The 25,782-nt window shown below is 41.6% G+C and overlaps 2 protein-coding genes and 1 long non-coding RNA gene across 9 annotated transcripts in view; 2 read left to right on the forward strand and 1 right to left on the reverse strand.

Annotated features, from left to right (window-relative positions):
• The window catches only part of LOC139535631 (chemokine-like protein TAFA-1), a 287,983-nt gene that overhangs the window by 234,299 nt on the left and 27,902 nt on the right, over window positions 1-25,782 (reverse strand). The gene's annotated exons all lie outside the window — the stretch shown is intronic.
• LOC139535629 (putative nuclease HARBI1) lies at window positions 10,586-14,307 on the forward strand. 5 transcript variants are annotated; one of them, XM_071335235.1, is made up of 9 exons: window positions 10,586-11,323; window positions 11,411-11,587; window positions 11,678-11,739; window positions 11,822-12,037; window positions 12,106-12,279; window positions 12,359-12,394; window positions 12,493-13,047; window positions 13,329-13,440; window positions 13,535-14,307. In XM_071335235.1, the coding sequence occupies exons 7-9, from the start codon at window positions 12,979-12,981 to the stop codon at window positions 13,903-13,905; spliced, it is 552 nt and encodes a 183-aa protein (XP_071191336.1). In that variant the 5' UTR covers window positions 10,586-11,323; window positions 11,411-11,587; window positions 11,678-11,739; window positions 11,822-12,037; window positions 12,106-12,279; window positions 12,359-12,394; window positions 12,493-12,978; the 3' UTR covers window positions 13,906-14,307. The 5 variants fall into 5 exon arrangements, with proteins under 5 accessions (XP_071191336.1, XP_071191335.1, XP_071191332.1 ...); XM_071335234.1 differs by having other exon boundaries at window positions 11,678-11,908; window positions 11,996-12,279; XM_071335231.1 differs by having other exon boundaries at window positions 11,822-12,279.
• On the forward strand, window positions 22,767-25,650 carry LOC139535630 (uncharacterized). Of its 2 annotated transcripts, XR_011667166.1 has the most exons (3): window positions 22,816-23,298; window positions 23,600-23,689; window positions 23,791-25,650. It is a non-coding gene; the product is annotated as an uncharacterized lncRNA (long non-coding RNA). The 2 variants fall into 2 exon arrangements; XR_011667165.1 differs by having other exon boundaries at window positions 22,767-23,689.

Genomic DNA, 25,782 nt, shown 5'->3' on the forward strand with positions numbered 1-25,782 from the left:
TCAATTGGAGACCTGTGGATGTATTTAAAGACCTACCTTCAAACGCAATGCCTCTTTGCTTGACATAATGGGAAAACCAAAATAAATCAGCCAAGACCTCAGAAAAAATTGTAGACCTCCACAAGTCTGGTTAATCCTTGGGAGCAATTTCCAAATGCCTGAAGGTACCACGTTCATCTGTACAAACAATAATATGCAAATATTAACACCATGGGACCACGCAGCCGTCATACCGCTCAGGCAGGAGACACGTTCTGTCTCCTAGAGTTGAACGTACTTTGGTGCGGAAAGTGGAAATCAATCCCAGAACAACAGCAAAGGACCTTGTGAAGATGCTAGAGGAAACATGCACAAATGTATCTATATCTACAGTAAAACGAGTCCTATATCGACATAACCTGTAAGGCCGCTCAGCAAGGAAGAAGCGACTGCTCCAAAACCACAATAAAAGTCAGACTACGGGTTGCAACTGTACATGGGGACAAAGATCGTACTTTTTGGAGAAATGTCCTCTGGTCTGATGAAACAAAAATAGAATTGTTTGGCCATAATGACCATCATTATGTTTGGAGGAAAAAGGGGGAGGCTTGCAAGCCAAAGAACACCATCCCAACCGTGAAACACGGTGGTGGCAGCATCATGTTGTGGGGGTGCTTTGCTGAAGGAGGGACTGGTGCACTTCACAAAATAGATGGCATCATGAGGAAAGAAAATGATGTGGATATATTGAAGCAACATCTCAAGACATCAGTCAGGAAGTTAAAGCTTTGTCGCAAATGGGTCTTCCAAATGGACAAGGACCCCAAGCATACTTCCAAAGTTGTGGCAAATGGCTTAAGGACAACAAAGTCAAGGTATTGGAGTGGCCACCACAAAGCCCTGACCTTAATTCTATAGAAATTTTGTTGTCAGAACTGAAAATGTGTGTGCGAGCAAGGAAGCCTACAAAACCTGACTCAGTTACACCAGCTCTGTCAGGAGGAATGGGCCTCCTGTGGGCGTACAGTGTATTTTAGATACACTGTACGCCCACCGAAGGTGTTGTAGGTCTTTTATTTATAAAAAAAGTATATATATATTTAACCTTTATTTTACTACATAAAGGTCAACTTACTGGTCTACTTGCTGGCGTCTTGACCCAGTTTATGCCCTCATTTGCATTACAAACCCGGGCGGCAGTGTGTTTCGGGTCATTTACTGCATTTGGAGAAGAAAAAAATACAATTAGCCTAACAGCCAAAATTAGGTACAATAATATACATGTAAATAGGCCTAAACGTAACAAAACATTGCTATAATCCTACTTTGAAAGAAACGATGTGTACCCAGAAACACCTCTCTGACATAGGGTCCAGCATATCTCTTGATGATTTCTTCCTCAAAGAAATCTCGAGCCATGATACCTGAAAAAGGAGGCAAGAGTGAACAGTCCGTGAGGTGTAAGCTACAATATTTTATGTACCTTTTGCTTTGTAAATAGCCAAACTTACCATTAAAAAAATTGAATATGGGCCTGGTCCCTGGCGAGAAATTGTCCCCCACACATGGAGTTTGAGCGTATGTTTGGGACTTGGCTTGCTTGATCTTCTTCCTTTTTTTCTAAAGCAATTTTGAGCAAATTGCTCAAGGGACAAGGTTGACTCGTCTGACATTATTGAATGTCTCGCAAGCTTTTATCCATGCCTGGGCCTGCTGGACGCAAAGTTCTTTGTTTGTCAGACGAATCATTGGGTTGAAACTACAGCACAGTAAAAAACAAGCGAACACACATGGTTAATGTTCTGGTAATTGAAAAAAAAAATATATATATATATGCAAAAGTATTCATCCCCTTGGCGTTTTCCCTATTTTGTTGATTTACAACCTGTAATTTAAATTGATTTTTATTTAGATTTCATGTAATGGACATAAACAAGAGTCAAAATTGGTAAAGTAAAATGAAAAAATTATTAAAAAAACAGAAAAGTGGTGTGTGCATATGTATTCACCCCCTTGGGCTATTCACCCCCTGAAGCCCCTAAATAAAATCTGGTGCAACCAATTACCTTCAGAAGTCACATAGTTAGTTAAATAAAGTCCACCTGTGTGCAATCTAAGTGTCACATGATCGGTCACACGATCTCAGTATATATACAGCTGTTCTGAAAGGCCCCAGAGTCAGCAACTCCACTAAGCAAGCGGCACCATCAAGCAAGCGGCACCATGAAGACCAAGGAGCTCTCCAAACAGGTCAGGAGCAAAGTTGTGGAGAAGTACAGATCAGGGTTGGGTTATAAAAAAAGATCCAAAACTTTGAACATCCCACAGAGCACCAAAAGAATATGGCACCACAACAAACCACCACACCCACCAAAACTCATGGACCAGGTAAGGAGGAAATTAATTAGAGGCAGGTGTTGTGGACAGGTGTCTTTTATACTGATAACAAGTTCAAACAGGTGCCATTAATACAGGTAACGTGTGGAGGACAGAGGAGCCTCTTAAAGAAGAAGTTACAGGTCTGTGAGAGCCAGAGATCTTGCTTGTTTGTAGGTGACCAAATACTTATTTTCCACCATAATTTGCAAATAAATTCATAAAAAATCCTACAATGTGATTTTCATTTTGTCTGTCATAGTTGAAGTATACCTATGATGAAAATTACAGGCCTCATCTTTTTAAGTTGGAGAACTTGCACAATTGGTGGTTGACTAAATACTTTTTTGCCCCACTGTAAATGTCTTGGAATGGCCTAGTCAAAGCCCAAACCTCAATCCAATTGAGAATCTGTGGTATGACTTAAAAATTGCTGTACTCCAGCAGAACCCTTTCAACTTGAAGGAGCTGGAGAAGTTTTGCCTTGAAGAATGGGCAAAAATCCCAGTGGCTAGATGTGCCAAGCTTATAAAGACATACCCCTAGAGACTTGCAGCTATAATTGCTGCGGAAGGTTGCTCTACAAAGTATTGACTTTGGGGGGGTGAATAGTTATGAATGCTCAAGTTTTCAGTTTTGTTGTGTTATTTCATGTTTGTTTCACAATATAAAATAAATGTTACAAACCCCCAAAAATCCATTTTAGTTCCAGGTTGTAAGGCAACAAAATAGGTAATATGCCAAGGGGGATGAATACTTTCGCAAGCCACTGTATATATAAAACATTTCTTACCGAGCATTTCCAAAAGTCCACGCAAGTTTCTTCAACTTTCTTTCAACTGTCTTGACTGTAATTAGAGCGATGTTGATGTCGTGCTGTGATGTGAGCAGATTACAGATTGCCTTTGCCGATCGCTCATCATCTTCATGAATATAAGCAAGTGATGTCAGCTAAATAATAAAGTTAGGTTTCTCCAGAAATAAATATTCTAAATAACAAACTGGCTTTTTATTTTTTTTTATTTTTTTTACAAATTAGTGAGAATGTCTCACACCATGTACAAGAATTGCCTTTTTATCGCTCACTCTAGGTTAAATGAAAACGAAATTTCCAAAAGTGTTTCTTGTAAACAAAGCGATTAGAATTAATTAATTTAGAATCATATAAAAGCCCCTTAGATATTCTCACAGATGCTGGCGGAAAATGCCCCTGAGATTTTAATTTAAGTCCTCTAAATGTAATTATTGGCTGTAACTGGTGTCGTCAGAAGGCGCAGCATTCTTTGAGTTCCACATACTTTAATAACGAAGTGAAACTTTGAAAGGACAAAACAATAAAGAATACAACGACCAACCAGCTTCAATGTGCAAACTCCCTGCACACAATCAAAGAACAAGATCCCACACAGAAGTAGGGAAAAGGGCTGCCTAAGTATGATCCCCAATCAGAGACAACGATAGACAGCTGCCTCTGAGAACCACACTCGGCCAGAAACAAAGAAATACAAAACCTAGAAATAAAGAACATAGAATGGCCACCCAAATCACACCCTGACCAAACCCTGACCAAACCAAAATGGAGACATAAAAAGGCTCACTAAGGTCAGGGCGTGACATTGGCGGAGAGTCACGTCATTGAAAAATATGTTTTTTGATATACTGTAGGCCTACCATAGGGGAAATGGGTCTCACTAGTGTTGAGTAATGTGCTGTTAAAAATGGTGTAGGTCTTATTTATTTAACTTCTCTGGGATATGTGGGATGGTAGCGTCCCACTTGGCCAAAAGCCAGAAAAAATGTAGCGCGCCAAATTCAAATATATTACTATAAAAATCAATCCTTCATGAAATCACACATGAATGACACCAAATTAAAGCTACACATGTTGTGAATCCAGCCAACATGTCTGATTTCGTAAAGGATTTACGGGGAAAGCATAAGATGCTATTATCTGATGATAGCACAACAGTAAACAAAGAGAGTGTAGCATATTTCAACCCTGCAGGCGCAACACAAAACGCAGAAATAAAATATAAATCATGCCTTACCTTTGACAAGCTTCTTTTGTTGGCACTCCAATATGTCCCGTAAACATCACAAATGGTCCTTTTGTTCGATTAATTCTGTCCATATATATCCAAAATGTCCATTTATTTGGCGCGTTTGATCCAGAAAAAAACAGCTTCCAATTTGCGCAACGTCACTACAAAATATCTCAAAAGTTAACGGTAAACTTTGCCAAAACATTTCAAACTACTTTTGTAATACAACGTTAGTTATTTTTAAACGTTAATAATCGATAAAATTGAAGACGGGTCTATCTGTTTTCAATACAGGAGGACAACAAACTAACGCTACTTTTCTAGTCTTGCGCAACTCTCAAACAGTAGACATAACGTTACTCTGATTCAAGATGGCCGTACTTCTTCATTGCACAAAGGAATAACCTCAACCAATTTCCAAAGACTGGTGACATCCAGTGGAAGCGGTAGGAACTGCAAACAAGTCCATTAGAAATCTAGTATCCCAATGAAAGCTCATTGAACAGACAGTGACCTCCAAAAAAAAAATCTGAATGGTTAGTCCTCGGGGTTTCGCCTGCTACATACGTTCTGTTATACTCACAGACATGATTCAAACAGTTTTAGAAACTTCAGAGTGTTTTCTATCCAAATCTACTATATGCATATCTTAAATTCTGGGGATAAGTAGAAGGAAGTTGAAATTGGGCATGCTATTTATCCAAAAGTGAAAATGCTGCCCTCTATCCCGAAGAAGTTAAAGAGCATATTGAAGTTAGAAGCAAAAGCCTACAACTATTTTAGCACAGTTTCGCGCTGCTCTGAGGCAAGCATGGGGACTGGTCTTGATAAATCAAAGACTTTTATTTTCACTTAATCTCTATTTGGGTATTGGTCAGACAACAATTAGAAAATTAAGGTGCAGAAATGTTAAACTATTAGTGTAACCATTATTTAACTAGGCAAGTCAGTTAAGAATAAATTCTTATTTACAAGGACAGCCTACTCCTTCCTCCCGTTGCACAGCGCCATATTTTCCGTTCCATCCTAACAGAAACCCTGAGGGTTTTGTTTTTTGTTTTTCTCTGAATAGAAACACCATAATATTAATCAAATTAATTCAGAAAAATTTCTTCAACTCAATCCCATATACTATGTTTTTAAACTCAGCAAAAAAAGAAACGTACTCTCACTGTCAACTGCATTTATTTTCAGCAAACTTAACGTGTTTAAATATTTGTATGAACATAACAAAATTCAACAACTGAGACAAACTGAACAAGTTCCACAGTCATGTGACTAACAGAAATGGAAAAATGTATCCCTGAACAAAGGGGGGGTCAAAATCAAATGGAACAGTCAGTATCTGGTGTGGCCACCAGCTGCATTAAGTACTGCAGTGCATCTCCTCCTCATGGACGTCACCAGATTTGCCAGATCTTGCTGTGAGATGATACCCCACTCTTCCACCAAGGGATTGTGCGTTCCTGGTGTAACTCAGGCAGTTGTTGTTGCCATCCTGTACCTGTCAAGGGACAAGGTTGACTCGTTTGACATTATTGAATGTCTCGCAAGCTAACTGTGACCATAATTGCCTACCGTCTGTAAGCTGTTAGTGTCTTAACAACCGTTCCACAGGTGCATGTTGATTAATTGTTTATGGTTCATTGAACAAGCATAGGAAACAGTGTCTAAACCCTTTACAATGAAGGTCTGTGAAGTTTTGGATTTTTACGAATTATCTTTGAAATACAGGGTCCTGAGTTTATAAAAAAAGGTTTTAAATTCTCTGCTAATGCCAATACAGAACACTATCAAATGCTTCTCAAAGATGCCCTCTGGTGGTTAAACTAGCAATAACTTGCATTAACAGAAAGAATGGCCAAATAGATAACGTGCCACAGAATGCTGCAGCAGCCCGCAAGGTGTGCCGCAGTATGACACAACTTTTAAAGGAGGAGCCACTGTAGCAACATACTATTTGGAGAGGGAGCAGGGAAGATTAGTGAGTGGAGAGGATGATGAGGGAGTGGGAAGGTGGTTGAGATATTGTCAATACAATTGCATAATGGAACTGCATTTGATTTGTATGTTGAACTGTGCGTCCAATTACAAAAAGACCTTGTTCAGATCTCACTGGTTAGCTGGTGGTGAACTATGTGGCCATTGAGGACAACAGTGTCAATCAGATTGAAAAATAACTTCTTATACCACTTGGTGGTTTCCCGAGCGCCTGCCACAATGTTGTTTATCATGTCTGCCATATCCGTACACAGTCTGGTTTGATCTTTCTCTCTCCCGTCAGGTGGTCTACTTTCCCTGAGGCTCTCTCTTTTCCTGTAGATCCAAGGCATAGCGATTGGTCTCCTCCACTATGTCTCCCACCAGCTCCTCTGTCAGAAACAGCTTGAAGCACTCTGACTCGGAGGGAGGTGGCAAGGGGCTTTGCGCTCCAGACGGACTCATCAAAGCCAACAGCAGGGCCAGGAGGGGTGAAATGGCTGGAGGCCTTCCAGCTACTGCAGACCATCAGGTACTTCACCCGCTGTTGGTGTGCCTCCATCACCACCAGCATCTTCAGAGGGACCTTGGACTTCATCGGTGGGCAAGGGGTCCTCAGACTCATGGTTCTCAATGTCCACAAAGTTGGGGGACAGATCCCCACTGTCAGAATCTTATTCCTCATTGTCATACTCAAAATCATTGTCAGAATTTACAAGAATCTCAAAATGTTCTGCATTTGTGAGCTGTCTCAAGACATTGCTAATGGATACAGCTTAAACCACTAGCTACATACAGTGCCTTCAGAAAGTATTCACACACCTTGACATCTTCCACATTTTGTTACAAAGGATGATTTTTTTTGCCAACGATCTACACAAAATATTCTGTCAAAGTGGAAGGAAAATTCAAAACATTTGTAAAACATTTATGAAAAATCAAACACAAATATACATTAATATACATGTACAAATGTATGTGGACACGACTTCAAATTAGTGGATTTGGCTATTTCAGCCACGTAGCGCATAAAGATCATCTGTCCTCAGTTTCAACACTCACTAGCGAGTTCCAAACTGTCTCTTGAAGCAACATCAGCACAATAACTGTTTGTCAGGAGCTTCATGAAATGGGGTTTCCAAAGACTAACAGCCTAAGATCACCATGCGCAATGCCAAGCATCGGCAGAAGTGGTGTAAAGCTCGCTGCCATTGGACTCTGGTGCAGTGGAAACGTGTTTTCTGGAGTGATGAATCACGCTTCACCATCTGGCGGGAGAATGCTACCTGCCCGAATGCATAGTGCCAACTGTAAAGTTTGGTGGAGTTGGAATAATGGTCTGGGGATGTTTTTCATGGTTCGGGCTAGGCCCCTTAGTTCCAGTAAAGGGAAATCTTAACGCTACAGCATACAATGACATTCTAGACGATTCTGTACTTCCAACTTTGTGGCAACAGTTTGGGGAAGGCCCGTTCCTGTTTCAGCATGACAATTCCCCCATGCACAAAGCGAGGTCCACACAGAAATGGTTTGTTGAGATCGGTGTCGAAGAACTTTACTGGCCTGCACAGAGCCCTACCTCAGCCCCATCAAACACCTTTGGGAAGAATTGGAACGCTAACTGAGAGCCAGACCTAATCGTCCAACGTCACTGCTCGACCTCACTAATGCTCTTGTGGTGAATGGAAGCAAGTCCCCACAGCAATGTTCCAACATCTAGTGGAAAGCCTTCCCAGAAGAGTGGAGGCTGTTATGGCAGCAAAAGGGGGGCCAACTAGGGATGTTGCGGTGACAGTATTACTGCCACACCGGCAGTCATTGAGACATGACCGCAGTAAAATTGCACATGACCATTGAGTCACGGTAATCTCCTCTGATGCACTCAGGACATGTGTTGGTAGTACCCTAATGAACATTAGGATGTTAATGGCCTGGTCTCTATTGGGCTCTATTGTCCCTCGAACCACTCTGACATCAATGCAAATGCATTCAAAAATCATATCAAACACTTATCATCAAAACTATATCATGCTTTTAAAACTCACCTTACTGATCAATTTGAAGAAAGAAGTTCAAAAGCAAGTTGAAACTGAGTGTACAACATGGTTGTTGTGGATGTTGTTTCAAAGTCTAACACAACAAAATGGACAGTGCTTTCTAAGGAGATGATAAACTTAAAACAACCATATGCATATTAGAGCTTATGCATATGCATAGGCTTATGAGCCCAAGCCCGAAAAAAACCCTGAAATAAATGATGATTGTGCTGTTATACAACACATAACCTACCGCATGTTACCAAACAAACATAAAACAGAACTGATTTAAGATGTCTTTGGTACATAATTGGTCTAGCCTATAGGCCTAATCCAAAATTAAACACATTTGAGTAATTTGAATGTATTGTTATTTGAGTAAATTCCTATACACTAGTCTGGGAGAGAATGTATAGGCCTCGGCCATGCTGTTGGTTCATTGATTGTTCAGGGCGGCTTACAGTTAGCTTACAATTCTAGTGAATTTGTATATCATTTTGAATAGCAAAGTAATATGGAATTTTTTATATTTTCAGAATTAATAGACTGACACATTACCTTTAGCTATACAGAATATCTCACCACCGTGCATTTCCATCTCCTCCTCTCTCTCCTTTATTAATTTCTCAAGCATGCAGAGGTGGTGTCAACAGTTTAGTGAAATACAGTATGTTTCATTGCAGAAACATGTTAATATTGATGTTCCCAAAACAGATTTCACTTGGTTTCCCAAATGAAGCACTGGGTATCTGCAGGAACAGGGTTGGAGCCCATAGCATATAGAACTTGGGCGGAATATCACCTGTCGCGTAGCAAGAGCATGCTCCTCAAAGAGTGACTGATGTGTGGGGTGAAATAAGTTTTCTTATTTATTTCTCAGCTGCTCACATTAAGCACTGATTCCCTATAAAACCGAAGTAGCCTATCCGGCATCATTGAAAAATGGACCTGCAGGAAAGCAGGTGGCCTCAATTGCTATTCCAGTGTGGATGACGTCTTTTTTTCCCCCCTGCCCCTGCCCATTTGATTACGGGCCATTCTAAATCTAAACTAATTTGGCATAATATGTCATAATATTAGTGAAGACAAAATTAAATTGAGAATAGTCTGATGAGTGAAGATATGATCACTTGATGAGAGAACAGCTGTGCAGCCTGAGGCAAGGAACAGAGTGCAAGCTTTCTCAAATCATCAATAGCCTATAGTCACATCATACACCCCATACATGTTTTGATTTCTAACACATTCTAAGGTTTGTATCACTCATAACTAAAGTTGCCAAGTAACTAAAAATATAGCGTATAGGACCTGTTTCAAATGATCACTTTTACGCTCAACATACCCACTTCGTATGTGCACTTGCTCCAGAATGGGAAAAATATCCTTTCAAAGCCGCATTGCTTCTTGACACAACACTCGCTTAGCCCGAAGCCAGTCGGCACCAAAGGAAACACCGTACACCTGGCGACCATGTCAGCGTTCATGCGCCCGGTCCTCCACAGGAGTCACTAGAGCGCGATGGGACAAGGACATCCCGGCTGGCCAAACTCTCCCCTAACCCAGATGACGCTGGGCCAATTGTGCGCCGCCCTGTGGGTCTCCCGGTCGCAGCCAGCTGCGACAGAGCCTGGACTCAAACCAAGATCTCTAGTGGCACAGCTAGCACTGCAATGCAGTGCCTTAGTCCACTGCGCCACTTGGGAGGCAAGTTATATTCTTCTCACTATAAAATCTTATAATATAAAGTAATGGCACGGGACTTATAAGCATATCTTCTCAGCTAAATGAACAAGCCTACAGACTATGGCATGGAGCATAGCCAGATAACCTACAGTAGGCCAACTCATATTCTGTCCTTCTAAAATATGTTTTATTCACATCAATGTTTCTTTATACCTGACTAAAATAAATAATGGATTTACTGTGATGCTGTATATTAAAAAGATTTTTATAGACTTTTGAAATGTAGATGTTCCAATGTCCCACATCAGCGGCTTGAATGCAGCTTGTATGTGTGGAGGCCTGGAGATGCTAAACTTGTTTATGTTAACTCTCCTGTTGTGTTCGTTTCATGTTAATTAATTCTGTGTTCCCGGTCCCAAAATGACCGCCCCATTATAGCACAGAATGAATTGTGAGCAAGGCTTCAAAAAAGCTTTATATACCCGGGGCCTGTTGCACAAAAGTAGAATTAAGACATCCGGGATAAATGACTCAGCTGAGCTCAATGAAGCCAAAACATGTGCGTCCAGGCTTAATTGGTTGCACAAAGACCAAGCCAGGATGAGCAGACACGGATTCATTAAGCCAGGTGAAACCAATCCTGGATAGGTGCGCGCTCACGGCTCACTCAAATAGACCCCGCCACAGATCACAGATTAACTGATTTACCATGGCAACTAGAGCCGCGTACTTTTCCCCGTCGGAAGCACAAATCCTCATGGAGGCATACGAGGAGGTAAAAGATATAATTAAGAAGAAAGGCAACACCGCCACAGTGATAAAGCAAAGAGAAAAAGCGTGGCAAAGTATTGCAGACCGCCTGAATGCGTAAGTAGTGCACAATTACACACTCACCGCTCCGCTGAAACATCACAATTACAATTCAAATATTTAATTCACATCTCCAAAAATGCAGTTGTACTGTAATTATGAAACGGTTAAATTTTTAATTGAAATGCACTGCAGATATGAGTGAAATTGTGTAAAGTAACTCCATCACACTGTATAAAGCTATGATACATTTTTTGATATTTTTACTGAAAACAAGACAAAAATACCAAGTAATTTTTTGCAGTGTGACTCCATTAAATGTGTGTGTGTGTGTGTGTGTGTGTAGATTAAACATGAACGGGCCAAAACGGACATGGCAGCAGGTCAAAATCAAATACAAGAACATTCTGCAGAATGGTATGGTCCCTGACTAATATTTAACAAAGCACAAGCATATATTGTACCCAGAAGGTGCCTGCTCACACATTGTCTGTACTGTTTTAGCAGTGAAAAAGAATACCCACAGACAAGGCACGGGTGGTGGGTCACCAAAGGCTGACCTTACCCCAGCAGAGGACATGGCCTTGGAGCTAAATAAAGGCAGGCCCGTCTTAGAGGGGATCCCTGGGGGGAAAGAGACGAGCATAGGTTCCTCCCAAGATGCCACCCGCTTCATTCAAGGTATGTCCTTCCATCTCTACATGGGATACAACCACATTCATATTGAATCAATTTGGACTGTCTGACTTTGGTTTACCTATTGCCTTGCAGTGTCTGGCAGCACTGTGTTCCTGTTAGAGCCACCAGCACAAGCACCAGACGATGCTGATCCAGTGAGTACTCCATCAAAGGCATACTGTAGGCCTGGCATGTCTTGTCTACTAGCTTCAATATGAATCCGATTAAATGTGATAGGGTGAAGGCCCCAGTGCAGCAGCAACAGCACATGATGGAGACGATGATGAGGAGGAGACCATCTCTCTGGATTCCAGAAGGCATGAGGTATCATGTTAAGACTGTGAAAGTACTATTTACTCTACAATGGTGAGGAGTCCTCATCAAAATCAAAAAATCTAATTTATTTTACAGGACCCAGATGCTATACAGTGGGAAAACCAGCCTGGCAACATAGTGCGTATTAATAAAAGGACACCACATCCTGCCAAATTCCAGCTGCGCTAATTGTATTGTGTTCACAGAGCTCACAAGCTATCAGAAAGTTGTATGGCAACCACCTCCGGCGCCAAATAGAACTGGCAGACATAGACATTCAGTACAAGAAGAAAAAGATGGAAAATCTTGCACTGGAGTCCGAAATAAAAAAGAGGACAATTAGGAAACTGGACCTTGAAATAAAAAAACTTGAGAGGGAGGTGAGATATGCCTTCAATGTACACTGTATGCTAACTGTAACACAAATGTATTAATCATTATTTTTCTTTCCTCCCCCAGCTCCAAGAAGATGACACAGCTCAAAATAAAAATTAGGTATATTCTCGTAAAGTCAAGTGAGCCATGACATATGAGCTCTTATTGTGAGCACACAGGACGGTGGCATCTTTCTAAGGTTTTTTTTATTTTCCCAGCAATCAGTACAACCAAGTCATCGTTATAAGGCATCGCCCTCTTTTGCCCACCCCCCCAGCACCAGGTGTGGCCACTAGCCTATATGAAGGCCCAAAATTGTGTGTTCCTTTCTGCTCTGACAATGGCATGCCCATTCGTGCGAGATGTGGTGGATGAAGAAGCACTTGTGCTGAGGAGAGCCTTCAGGCGAGAAAGGGTCTTCAGGGACCGGTTGGACCCACTGGCCTTCCCTGATGACCATCTATATGAAAGATACAGGTTTTCTGCAGATGGCATCAGGTATCTATGCAGACTACTGGGTCCCAGGATTAAGCACCGCACTGCACGGAGCCATGCACTGAGTGTGGAGCAAATGGTTTGTGTGGCCTTGCGCTTTTTTGCTAGTGGAGCCTTCCTGTACTCAGTGGGGGATGCAGAACAGCTGAACAAGGCCACAATTTGCCGCACAATAAGGAGTGTGTGTCTGGCTATCAAAGCATTAGCAGATGTCTTCATCTCCTTCCCTGGCCACAGAAGACTCTGTGACATCAAAGAGGAGTTCTATAGGATTGCAGGTAAGAGGATCTACAAATGACAGGACAACTGTTAACACATAGTAGGATACTCATTACTTTGTGTGACAGGTTTCCCCAATGTCATTGGTGCAGTGGACTGCACACACATAAGGATAAAAGCCCCCTCAGGTGCCCATGAGGCCGATTTTGTGAATAGGAAATCCTTTCACAGCATTAATGTTCAGGTGAACATAACTTTTTGATATTGTCCATTGACGAACACTCTGCATTGCCAGTGATGTGCATTGATTGGTGTAATATTCCTCATCTTATGATTTCAGATGGTCTGCAATGCTGACTGTGTGATCAGCAATGTTGTGGCAAAATGGCCTGGCTCAGTCCATGACTCCAGAATCTTTCGGGCCTCTGAAATCTATCAGTGCCTATCACAAGGTAAGCCACACAACCCCTATTTATAACCATCATGGCTGTGTCAAGAATATCACTGTGTTTATGAGGTAGTAATGATGAGATTTTGTGTTGACAGGTGAATTCTCTGGTGTGTTGCTGGGAGACAGGGGGTATGGCTGCCAGCCTTTTCTCCTGACACCTTTCACAGACCCCCAGGAAGCACAGCAGGCCTACAACCATGCCCATGCCAGGACCAGGGCCAGAGTTGAAATGACCTTTGGCCTCCTGAAGGCACGCTTTCACTGCCTTCACAAATTAAGGGTCAGCCCTGTTAGGGCATGTGATATTACTGTGGCTTGTGCTGTCCTCCACAATGTGGCCTGCCTGAGGAAGGAGAGGGCCCCCAGAGTGCCACCAGCCATGGACTGGGACAATCCGGCAATCTTCCCTGATGACGACAGTGGTCGGCTGCTGAGGGACCAATATGTGTTGAATTATTTTAGTTAGTATGTGTGCTTTCAATTTTGGTTAAATATGTCCTGCGGTGGCAGAGGAATTTGGGTTTTTTTGGGTTCGTTTTTTGACGAATTTGGCCTCTTATGATGTTTGTGCGGTATACTGTGTGTAATACAAGGCTGCAGGGAGGCTACTGCATCCATTCATTTGTCTGTTCAGTTGATGTGTATGGATTTGTCCTGCATTTATTTTAGTGTGCAGACATGCAGGGTGTGTTATATACAGACCTTTGAATGTGTATGTATCATTTTGTATAATATGCTTGGATTCTGTGCTTTCCATCTTGTAGAGTCACTGTGACTTCAGTTTCGAAAGGAGCTGATGGTTTACCTGCTTTGTTTTGTCCTTATTCAATAAAGGAACATAATGTTACACATTGTGTTTTTATATTCATATGGAATGTGTATTTGTTTATATGACAGAGTACTAGGGCCACACTGAAGAAAAAGGATAAAGTCATAAATTTATGAGGCTGGTTCTTTCTGCAGAAAAGCTACATATTGTTTTTACAGTTTTGATACTTATGACAATGTGATACTTAATATTCTGGCACATCAGCATGTCTTTGTTTATGAAACCATACTGAAGTACAATTTCACGAAATGCCCCACATCTGTCATTTTAACAACTGTCCTCCTTTAAAACAACTGGTTACAATATTATGACTTGTGTTTTTTTCCCCTCTGTGGCCCTAATATTCTATCATTTTATATATAGCCTTATAGTCTATGGGAAACTGTAAATTATCTAATGATAGCAACATCATCTAAAAATCATTTTTTATCCAAAATCATTGAAATTAATGATCACAAACGTTTAAATAATAACAGTGGGTCTAGTTATATGTGATAACAATGTATAGTGAGCAGTGAAATAACTATTGGTTTCCATTTGTGGTGACTGCTGACTGACATTAGGGATGAGATTAAATAGATCCTGGAATTTAGCCTGGTCTGGAGCAGGCTAGCTCCACAGAATAAATCTCCATGGTAATTTATACCATAACATATCCTCCTGCCCCCTATCCATCTTTAGTGCAACCGGATTACGGATCAATTGAGCCAGGATCACCAAGATATCCTGGCTTAATCCCTTATCCTAGTTTTGTGCAACAGGCCCCAGAGCTGCAAAAAAAGTTCAATATATTATTGAAACAATGTTGCAATTGTTTGTGAGAATGCCAACAGGTGTGGTTCCCTTTGGGGAAAGATTCAATTGGGGAAAGGTTCCCGTGGGCGTTGCCATGGAAGCCAAGAAGGGGAGTGAGGTGTGTGTGTGTGTGTGTGTGTGTGTTCAAACACACATGTATGTGGGGGTCCGGGAGAGGAAGTGTGTCCATCTGATGTATGGGCATGTGCCTGAACTCAATTTTATACACTAATTGTAGACTCACCCATTAATTTCTAATGACCGGTCATTTTTGACCGGGAACACCACAGGTGTACAAAAGTTAAATAAAATACCCAAAATGTTATGAAAATCATCAAAATGTATTTTGTGTGTTCAGATGCCCTGTGTGGACAAGGTAATGGAACCTTATGACTGATTAAATTATCTACATTTTTCAGAGAGAGAACTTGTAAATCGGTCCAATTTGACCGGAACACAGCAGGAGGGTTAATTAATGGTCAATTACCGTGAGACCGGCAGTTTTTTGCAAGACAATAACCGTCTGACAAAATTTCATGACCGCCACAGCCCTAGGACCAACTCCAAAATAATGCCCATGATTTCGGAATGAGATGTCCGACAAGCAAGTGTCCACATACTTTTGTTTATCTTGATTAGATACAGTAAGTATTCAACCCGCTGGGTCAATACATGTTAGAATCACCTTTGGAAGCGATTACACCTGTCTTTCTGGGTAAGTCTCTAAGAAGATTTGACACCTGGATTGTGCAAAATTTGCCCATTTCTTGTTTTCAAAGTTCTTCAAGCTCTGTCAAATTGGTTGTTAATCATTGCTTGTCAATAATTTTTTAGGTCTTGACATAGATTGTCAAGCAGATTTGGGCGTGTTCACTGTCTTCCAGTGTAGATTTGGCCTTGTGTTATAGGATATTGTCGTGCTGAAAGATTAATTAACTTACCAGTGTCTGATGGAAAGCAGAATGAACCAGGTTTTGCATGTGCTAAGCTCCATTCCATTTATTTTTAGCTTGAAAAACTCCCCGGAAAAACTCCCCATTGGCTTCATGGTGAAATCCCTGAACCGTTTTCTTCCTCTCCATCAACTGAGTTAGGAAGGACACCTGTATCTTTGTACTGACTGGGTGTATTGATACACCATCCAAAGTGTAATTAATAACTTCACCATGCTCAAAGGGATACTCAATACTTTTTTTTATTTACAGTAATACAATCTACCAATAGGTGCCCTTCTTTGTGAGAATTGGAAAACCTCCCTGGTCTTTGTGATTTTGTGAATCTGTGTTTGAAATTCACTGCTTAACTGAGGGACCTTACAGATAATTGTATGTGTGTGGCACAGTGATGAAGTAGTCATTCAAAAATCATGTTAACCTCTTAAATGAAAATGTAATCCACGTAATCCTCAAAAGTTATTATTTATCATGAGAGGGCCATAAATAATAACTAGTAATGCTGCATACTCTAAGAACGATAAAAATATCACCTTCTGGTATAAATAGTTTAAGGTGTACTCATATACAGTACATGAAAAAAATGTGTTTTACATTTTTTAGAAATATAGTATAATCACTTCATAAAACGACTTAACTATAAGATTTCACCTTCCTTATAACTGTAAAATGCATATTTGTATATTTAGTGTTAGAGAAAATGTGCATACTAAGGTGACTCTTGATCAAAATGTCTGCACCCATCGCTGTGAATGTCTCACAGAGCTCTAACATAGCTTTCTGAACACAGTAGGAACTTGCCTTTCATCTCAGTAATTTTGTCCGTCTATCACAAACATAATTTTTTATTTCAGATCTATGAATTATTTTAGTTTACTGTGTCAAGTGTCAATGTGCAGCGGTTAGGACGGAGTCAGGCGCAGGACACAGAACTTAGTAAAATACGTACTTTACTTGAAAAGAAACAACTAAATTTCCACACAGGGAAAACACACCAGCTCACAGAAGTCTTGAACACTAAACAAAGAACAAACACGCACAAAACCATGTGGGAACTAGAGGGTTAAATAGGAAATAAATTATAACGTAATGGGAACCAGGTGTGTACAATCACGACAAAACAAATGGAAAAATAAACGTAGATCAGTGGCAGCTAGAAAGCCGGTGACGACGACTGCCGAACGCCGCCCGAACAAGGAGAGGCACCAACTTCGCCGGAAGTCGTGACATACTGGCTATAAATTGATCTCTGAATGTGCTACAGCAACTAAACCACTCTCCTGCTAGGTTACGATGTCTGAATTCGAGGCATATGTGTTAGTGGCTGTGATATACAGTGTATGGTTCAGCCAAGAGTTGATAGACAGTCGGAAGAGTGAATTAAATGGTTGGAGGGACATTCCAGCTTCAAGTGGTGTTTGTAAAGACTGTGTTTGTGCAAGATGTTTTTGTGAAAAAACAGTGTGGCCAGTTCAAATGCTGACTGCTGTGTCAATCATAACTAGATGTTCTAATGACACCGGTTTGAGCGTACGCTGCAGGGACCACTGTAGGATGATCTCACATGTGTGTTTGTATGTGTCAAAGGGTTCATTAGGCCTATTTAAAAGGCTACATAGATATAGGCCTACACTCCAAACCTCTGGAGGGAATACACAGCAATCCTTGATTGTGAGCTAGAATTAAATGTGTGCGACACAAGAGGTAAACAACGGTTTTCCATCAATAGAATTAATGTAGGGCGGTAATGTGATATCATAAGGGAACTGCTTAGACAGCACTTACTGGTAGGACTAGTTACCTCAAGCTCTCTGGAAGAGAAGTAGCCTTTGTGAGCGCTTTAACAGTTGCCTAAACGTACAGTTAAAGTATCCATCAACAATAAATGAATGAACTTCAGAGATAATAGGCTGGTTTCTGAACAACATGTTTTTTTAGCCTGCCGGAATCGCCTATAAAAAGAGGTTTGTGATAGGCCTTCAATTGAAAAGTTTAACTTGTTATAGCCTACAGTTCACAACAGAAAAAATACATACTTTTTTTTACATTTAACACAACCCAGGTGATGAGGTCATCTTTGGTTGATCATGATAGGAGACACGTGAACATGACAGTATGATTTTTAATATGATTTTCGTTAGGTACAAATTCCATGAGAAAGTACAGGGAGCTAGCGAATCGTTTGAACAGTTTGTGACTGAGCTACGTCTGCTTGTGAAAGACTGTGATTGACTGTGATTATGCAAACAAGGATGAGATGGTCAGGGACCATTTGTATTTGGAATACACGCACCGCGAGTGAGAGAGAAACTTTTGAATGTTGGGTCTGAGCTAACGCTGGACAAAGCTATCGACATAGCCATATCTCACGAGCTAGCACAGGTTCAGTGTTGCCAACTAATTTTCAGGGTAAGTTGCTAGAGGCAGGTTGATTTGGTGCTAAAAGTTGCTAAATGATGTTGTGATGTCATTGCGTGATAACGTAAAACTGCGTTATTACGTTGAACCCACAATAACATTACTCAAATTGACTGGCCATCTCGGCAAAAAATATGATTTGACATTTCTTCAGGTACTGACTCCCACTCTTTTCTGTACTTCTGGCTGTACAATTTTGATTGAGACATGTTGATTGATGAGGTAAGTTCTGTTCAAAATCAAACATTCGTGACCAACTATATTCATTGGGTTTGGCTCGTCGAAAAGTACTACTGCTGCTGCAGTCAGCTAACAATGATTTGCAATTTGCTGAAATTGCTGCTGGCCTGCTGCTGCCTGTGCACGAGCTGAGCGCCTGCTGCTGACGTCACTCACAATGCACTTTTGCAGCCAGGCACGTGTGTTGTGACTGAGTCTGTGACAGAAAAAATAGTTTTTGTGTCATTTAGAGGGAAAAGGCGTGCATTTTAGAGTTTGAGTCACTTTTCAAAAGTTGCTAAAAGTTCCAAATACATTTTTAAAAGTAGCTACATTTGTTGCTAGGTGCTGTTTGAAAGAAAAGTTGCCAGGGTACTCTGAAAAGTTGTTAAATCTTGCAACAAAATTGCTAAGTTGGCATCACTGCACAGGTTCAGATGAAAACCATTTCGGGCGGCAGCACGAGCGCATCACGTGAACAAGCAGTGCACCTAGTCAGGCAGACATCAAAGCACACCTCCGGTGCCCAGAGAGCGTGCTTCAGAGCAAAGAGAGACAGAACTCAACAAAACAGAAGGACACAGACTCAAAACACTCCAAACATGTGGATATTGTAGATACAAAGATACAAACAGGGAAGGCAAACAGTGTACTAAATGTGGAAAATGGAATCACTTTACAAAAGTGTGCAGAGCTTACCGTGAAAAAACAGTGCACACAGTGAGTGAAGATGAAATGTCAGAGTCAAATGCTGACAAACTTGTTGTTGATTCAGTGACAGTAACGATCGTCTTGAGGAGAGAGATTGGACCAAGACGCAACGGGTAATGAAGACATGATGAATTTATTAAACAAGACGAAAACGAACTACACTTGATAATTAACAAAATAACAAAACGATGTAGACAGACCTGAACTGGAAAAACGTACATAAACACGCAGAACAGGAATAGACTACACAAACCGAAACAGTCCCGTGTGGCGCGACAAACACAGACACGGAAGACAATCACCCACAAACAAACAGTGAGAACATCCTACCTTAATATGGTTCTCAATCAGAGGAAATGAATTACACCTGCCTCTAATTGAGAACCATATCAGGTAACCCATTAACCAACATAGATACACATAACATAGAATGCCCACCCCAACTCACGCCCTGACCGACTAAACACATACAAAAACAACAGAAAACAGGTCAGGAACGTGACAGACAGAGAAAAATCAAATATCAGAGACAGAGCAAGCCTTTGCTTACATTGAGATAGGAACACAAGGCACAGAGCTAAAGTTCAAACTAGACACTGGTGCACAAGTAAACATTATTCCTCTGAATAAGTACCGCAGCTTGACATCTGAGTGCGAGCTACAGCCCACCATGCGCAAACTGACTGGTTATGGTGGTGAACAGCTCCCAGTAAAAGACACATGCACTTTCAAATGCAAATACAAGGAAAGTGACATGATGTTGGACTTTTACGTTGTTGACACTAGAGCACCTGCAGTGCTAGGTCTTAAAGCATGTTTAGACATGGACCTCATCAGGCTACTTTTATCAGTGACAGCACCAGTAGAGACAGAACATGGAATGGAGGAGTTTGCTGATGTTTTTACAGGAATATGACTATTCCCAGGAGAATGTACCATTCACTTTGACCCAGACGCAACTCCTGTGGTCTACCCACGGAGAAAGATTCACCTTGCTCTCCGCGCCTATCTGAAGAAAGAGTTGGAGAGCATGGAGCAATCTTACATTGCCACCAAGGTTACAGAACTGACAGATTGGGTATCCTTGTCTATGGTCGAACCAAAGAGGAACACGACAGATACCTTCGAGCGATGCTGCAAAGGTTCCACAAGAGAGGAGTCGGGCTCAACCCCGATAAGAGCACAGTCGGCGCTACAGAGGTCAGCTACTTCAGACATCTTCTCACAGCGAATGGAATCAAGCCAGATCCACAGAAGATCTCAGCCATAAAAGAAATGGAGCCACCAAAGAACCGTGCAGAGCTGGAAACAGTGCTTGGCATGGTCAACTACTTAGCCAAGTTCGCACCCAGCCTCTCCAATGCTATTGCACCCCTGCGTCAGTTGCTAAAGCAGTCCAGTGAGTTCTTCTGGGACAAGCAGCACAACATTGCTTTCCAGAGAGTGAAATAATTGATCACGAGAGAACCAGGACCAATCCTTGCCTACTACGACCCTAACAAAGAGCTCAGCCTCCAAGTGGACGAGTCGAAGTATGGACTAGGTGCAGGGCTAATACAAGAAGGAAATCCCATCGGCAATGCTTCCAAATCTCTCATGGAGTCTGATATCAACTACGCTCAAATCGCAAAGGAGCTGTATGCCATTCTGTTCGGATGTAAAGGTTTCAATCAGTACGTATATGGACGACAAGTCATTGTTGAATCCGACCACAAGCCCCTCATGTCAATCATGAGGAAACCACTAGCCACAGCCACGCCAAGGCTACAGAGAATGATCCTTCAACTACAAAAATACGACTTCACAATTACTCACCGTCCAGGCAAACAAAGACATCCCTGTCGCACACACGCTCTCCAGGAAGTTTCTTACCTATAAGGACAGCAGCCTCAGTGAAGGCATGGACATGCAAGTGCACACGGTGTACAGCAACTTACCAGTTAGTGACACAAAACTGAAGGAGATCCGAGCAGAAACAGAAAAGGACACACACCTCACACAGATGAGGAAAGTCATACAGAATGGATGGCCTGAGGAGAGAAGAAAATGCCCTCTGAGTGTCTCAGAGTTCTGGAACCATCGTGATGAACTATCACAGATCAACAGAACAATTTTCAAAGGAGAGACAATCATCATTACCTACCAGTCTCAGAGAAGAGATTTTGACAAAGATCCATGCTGGACACATGGACATGGAAAAGTGCAAACAGAGAGCATGGGACATTTTGTTTTGGCCCGTAATGTGCAAACAAATAGAGGACATTGTTGGTAAAGGTCCCACCTGTCTTGAACAAGACCCCTCAAACATCAAAGAGCCAATGTTACCTCACTGAATCCCAGACCGACCCTGGCAAGTCGTGGCAACCGATCTGTTCACCTAGAACAACGAGGACTACATCGTAACAGTGGACTACTACAGCAGATACTTCGAACTCGACAAGCTTCACAGCACCACATCTGCAGCTGTGATACACAAGCTGAAAGCAATCTTTGCCAGGCATAGCATTGTAGAGACTTTAATATCTGACAATGGCCCCTGTTACAAATCAAATGAGTTTGAATCCTTCACAAAAGCATGGGAGTTCACAGATAAGCCCACATTACCCTCAAAGTAATGGCCTTGCTGAAGAATCTGTGCAGATCGCTAAATCTCCATGAATACCGCAACACTCCAGTTGACAACAGCCCGGCTGTTGATGAGCCCAGCTGTTGATGAGCCGCAGACTTCGCTCAAACCTTCCCAGCACCAACCAGCAGCTGCAACCTGAGGTCGTCAGATACAAGGAAATGCATGAAAAACGTGCACAGAGACAACAACAACAAAAGCGATACTACGACAGGTCAGCTAGACCACTGCCACCACTGACCGACGGAGAGGCAGTTAGAATCCAGGAGCATGGCCTCTGGAAGCCAGTAGTCGTCATCCAGCCAGCTGACACTGAATGTTCATATCACATCCGCACCGCAGAAGTACCGGTGTACCGCCACAATCGTCGTCACCTACTGAACACAAAAGAACAACACACTGAAGAGATGAACTGTTCCCCTAAAAGAGAACGTGGTCTTAACACACACACAACACAACATTCACCATACTACCTGCAACACCACAAGAACTGTTGACTGACACAGAAGCATGCTCAGCATCATATCGCACAAGTTCAGGTAGAGAGGTCAAGCCCAGAGCTGTCCTAGACCTGTGAAATGTCAAAGGGTGTAGGCGGATCGCTGCCCTAAAAGAGTTCCAGACTGTAAACGTGTTATTGAAAAGTTGACTTGAAATGCTTTGGTATTGTATTTGTTTGAAATGTTAAGATGTCATTGCTACAGTGAAAGCTGAGTTGCTGAGAATCCTTCGTTCTAAAAGTATGCTGAATCATTGTTTCAGACATAGGCGGAAATCCCAGGGGGGACGGGGGGGACACGACCCCCCCATCTTGGGAAAAATATGATTTGTCCCCCCCAATATATCACTGTAAACATAACTATGTAATTTCAATAATATTAATAATACGCAATGAAAGCACTTGTGCTGATTATAGACACTTAATAGCGCGTTTAAGTTTCAAAAGATTGCGACCCCCCCCGCCCTTTGCCTCACAATGGTTTGATCCACTGCCAGTTCTTTAGCTGGCAAGGTAATAGAGGGTTCGTAACTACTGTCCGAAAGGGACATGTACGTAACTGACGTGAGGTTAATCCAGTCAATCCATAGCAGGTCCATAGCAATGTTATTTATTTATTTTTATGTTGGCAGGGTTCACACACTAGCTGAATTTGCAGAGCTAGCGCGCAAACTAAAGCAAACATTAACTATCAAGCTAGCTAGTACCTATTCCATTTATGTGGCGTCGTCAAAGATGGAATCTTTGCTATCATCAGTTTATTCCAAGATCAGCATGCAGCTGTAGTGCTTCGACGTCCCTGTGATAAGGTTAGCGATAAACTGAAGTCCAAACTGAACAGAACAGAACTACACTCTCTTCTACCATTGTCTTAAATATATATAATGGTCTCGTTGCAAAAGATAAATTGTCGCTAGTGAACTTTTTTTATTTTATTTTATTTAACCTTTATTTAACCAGGTAGCAAAGATTATAGCAAACACACAGAAACGGAATTGGTGCTCGCTAGCTTTACAAATTCAGCTATTGTTGGAAGCCAGCCAATATGAAACAAACTATTTAAATTACAAAAGGTTGCAGCATGTGTTGTGTAAATGTGTGTGTGTGCAGCTAGGCCAGCCAGCCAGCCAGGTAGAAAAATGGCGAACATTTAGAAGAAGACGGACATCAAGAGTATTTGTCAGTACACCAAAACGCATAGTAAGAACTCTAGTATCCTAATATCTCAAAGACTAGTTGATAAAATGTTCATAAGAAAGAAGTGAAATGCTAATGGGAATGTTTCACAATGATGTCATTAGGCAGAGCAGGCAACAGATGGCACACAGACAGCAGAGCTGGGGACAGATATGCAGGGACAGACTGGCAGACAGGGAGTCTCAGGTAAGTTTGTTGAGTCTTTGTTTGGCAACATTATGAAAGGTTCTCAATTTTTTTGACTTGTAAAATAGGGACATAATTGGAAAATGCCATGGATACCCCCACTCTCAACTTAAACTGGTGACTAAACTAAGATTTGTTTACGGCAATGGTATTGCTGTTGTGATTAATTGTGTAGTTTTGGGTACCGGTAGTTAGGAGTACGGCAAACACCTTATTTATTTTCTAGGAGACAGACTGAGTCAGTTAGGGTAGTGAAAGGGAAAGAGCCAGGGAGAGAGACTTCAGAGGACAGTGTCACAGCCACGGCAGGACCAAGTGTCACCCTTGTTGCCAGCAGCACCAGTATAGGGGACAGTGGCACAGCATTGTCCAGTTACCACAGTGATGGCACAAAACCATATCAGCCACACCCACAATTTATAGAACCGCAAACTCTTGCCAACAGAGTGTTGACGTTTCAAGAGAGATGGTTTCGCGATTTCCCCTGGCTACATTATAATCCATCAATAAAAGGAGTGTTGTGTTTTCACTGTAGCCAAGGGTTTTCAAGCCAGCCATCTTTTGGCCAAAGAGCTGATGCTGCCTTCATTAGTGCAGGATTTAGGAACTGGAGAAAAGCCATTGAAAAATTCACAGCACATCAAAATTGCCAAACCCACCGCCACTTTGTAATTGTAACAGCACACCAGCTAAATCCAATCAGTGTCCAGTTATCCAGCGCGTGGGGTAAACAGCAGGATGACGCAAGGCATTGCTTGATGAAAATTGTTAGTTCGGTGCGGCATGTAGTAAGACAGGGACAAGCCTTTAGAGGCCACACGGATGACAGTGGGAATTTATACCAGATTTTGAAACTTAGGGCAGAAGAGGATGATCCCATTTTACTGAAGTGGTTAACAGAGCGTACCACAATGTACACAGGCCCCAAAGCACAGAATGAAATTCTGAACATCATGGCCAATAGTCATTCGAGGCATTGCAGCTGAGATTAGGTCTCTTCCGATTGTACAATTTTCATTAATTGTTGATGGTACTCAAGATGTCTCTGGTGCTGAACAGGAGAATGTCTGTCTGCGTTATGTTGACCATGACCATGTCCCTCACAAGGAGTTTATTGGGCTATACAGGGTGTCGGAGACAACAGGCGAGGGCATTGCGAAAGTGCCAACTGATGTGTTGTTGAGGAAACCCGCAAACATATGCTCGGTTCTTTTGTTCAGTAGTGTGTATAGCAGTGGTTCTCAACCTTTTTGGGGTACTGGAACCCCTGCATATTTTGAGGCAAGGCAGGCAAGGTTTTGAGCGGTCCTCAGGGACCTCCACCCCCTCTATTATATGTAAACTTACTGGAAACCTTGTGGTACTGACTACATTCATTACACTTTTTTATTTCACGGACCCCTTGCAATTAGTCCATGGACCCCTGTTTGAGAACCCATGGTGTAATTGATAGTTGTTCTTTTGTTTAGTAGTTTTCAGTACACTTACAAATGATTTATTTCATGTTATTTTATTTAAAATTGCATACTTTGTGCGACATACTTGTCCATAGCTGCTGTTTGAAGAGTTGAGACACTGACTGAAGGATATTTTGTTTGATTTATTTGAGTTTTTCATTGAAGTAGTTATTTTGCTTTTAGAACTGTACTTATTTTAAGCTTTTTGTTCTTGCAAAGATATTGTAGTAGACTCAGGCCAGGTGCACATATTTAATGACTATATAAATGTATCAGAAAAAGTCAAATTAAAAGGTCAATTCAATACGGAGACCAACTTTGTGATGGTTCTCAATGGAGATTCTTTTAGATGTGATCACACCATGTTCATTGTATTTATGAAAACTACACCCATACAGTGTACAGTACCATTGTCACCTACTGACCTTTCTTGATATTGTTGGTTGTAAGTAC

Source organism: Salvelinus alpinus, chromosome 12 (assembly GCF_045679555.1).
Source record: "Salvelinus alpinus chromosome 12, SLU_Salpinus.1, whole genome shotgun sequence".
Taxonomy (NCBI): domain Eukaryota; kingdom Metazoa; phylum Chordata; class Actinopteri; order Salmoniformes; family Salmonidae; genus Salvelinus; species Salvelinus alpinus.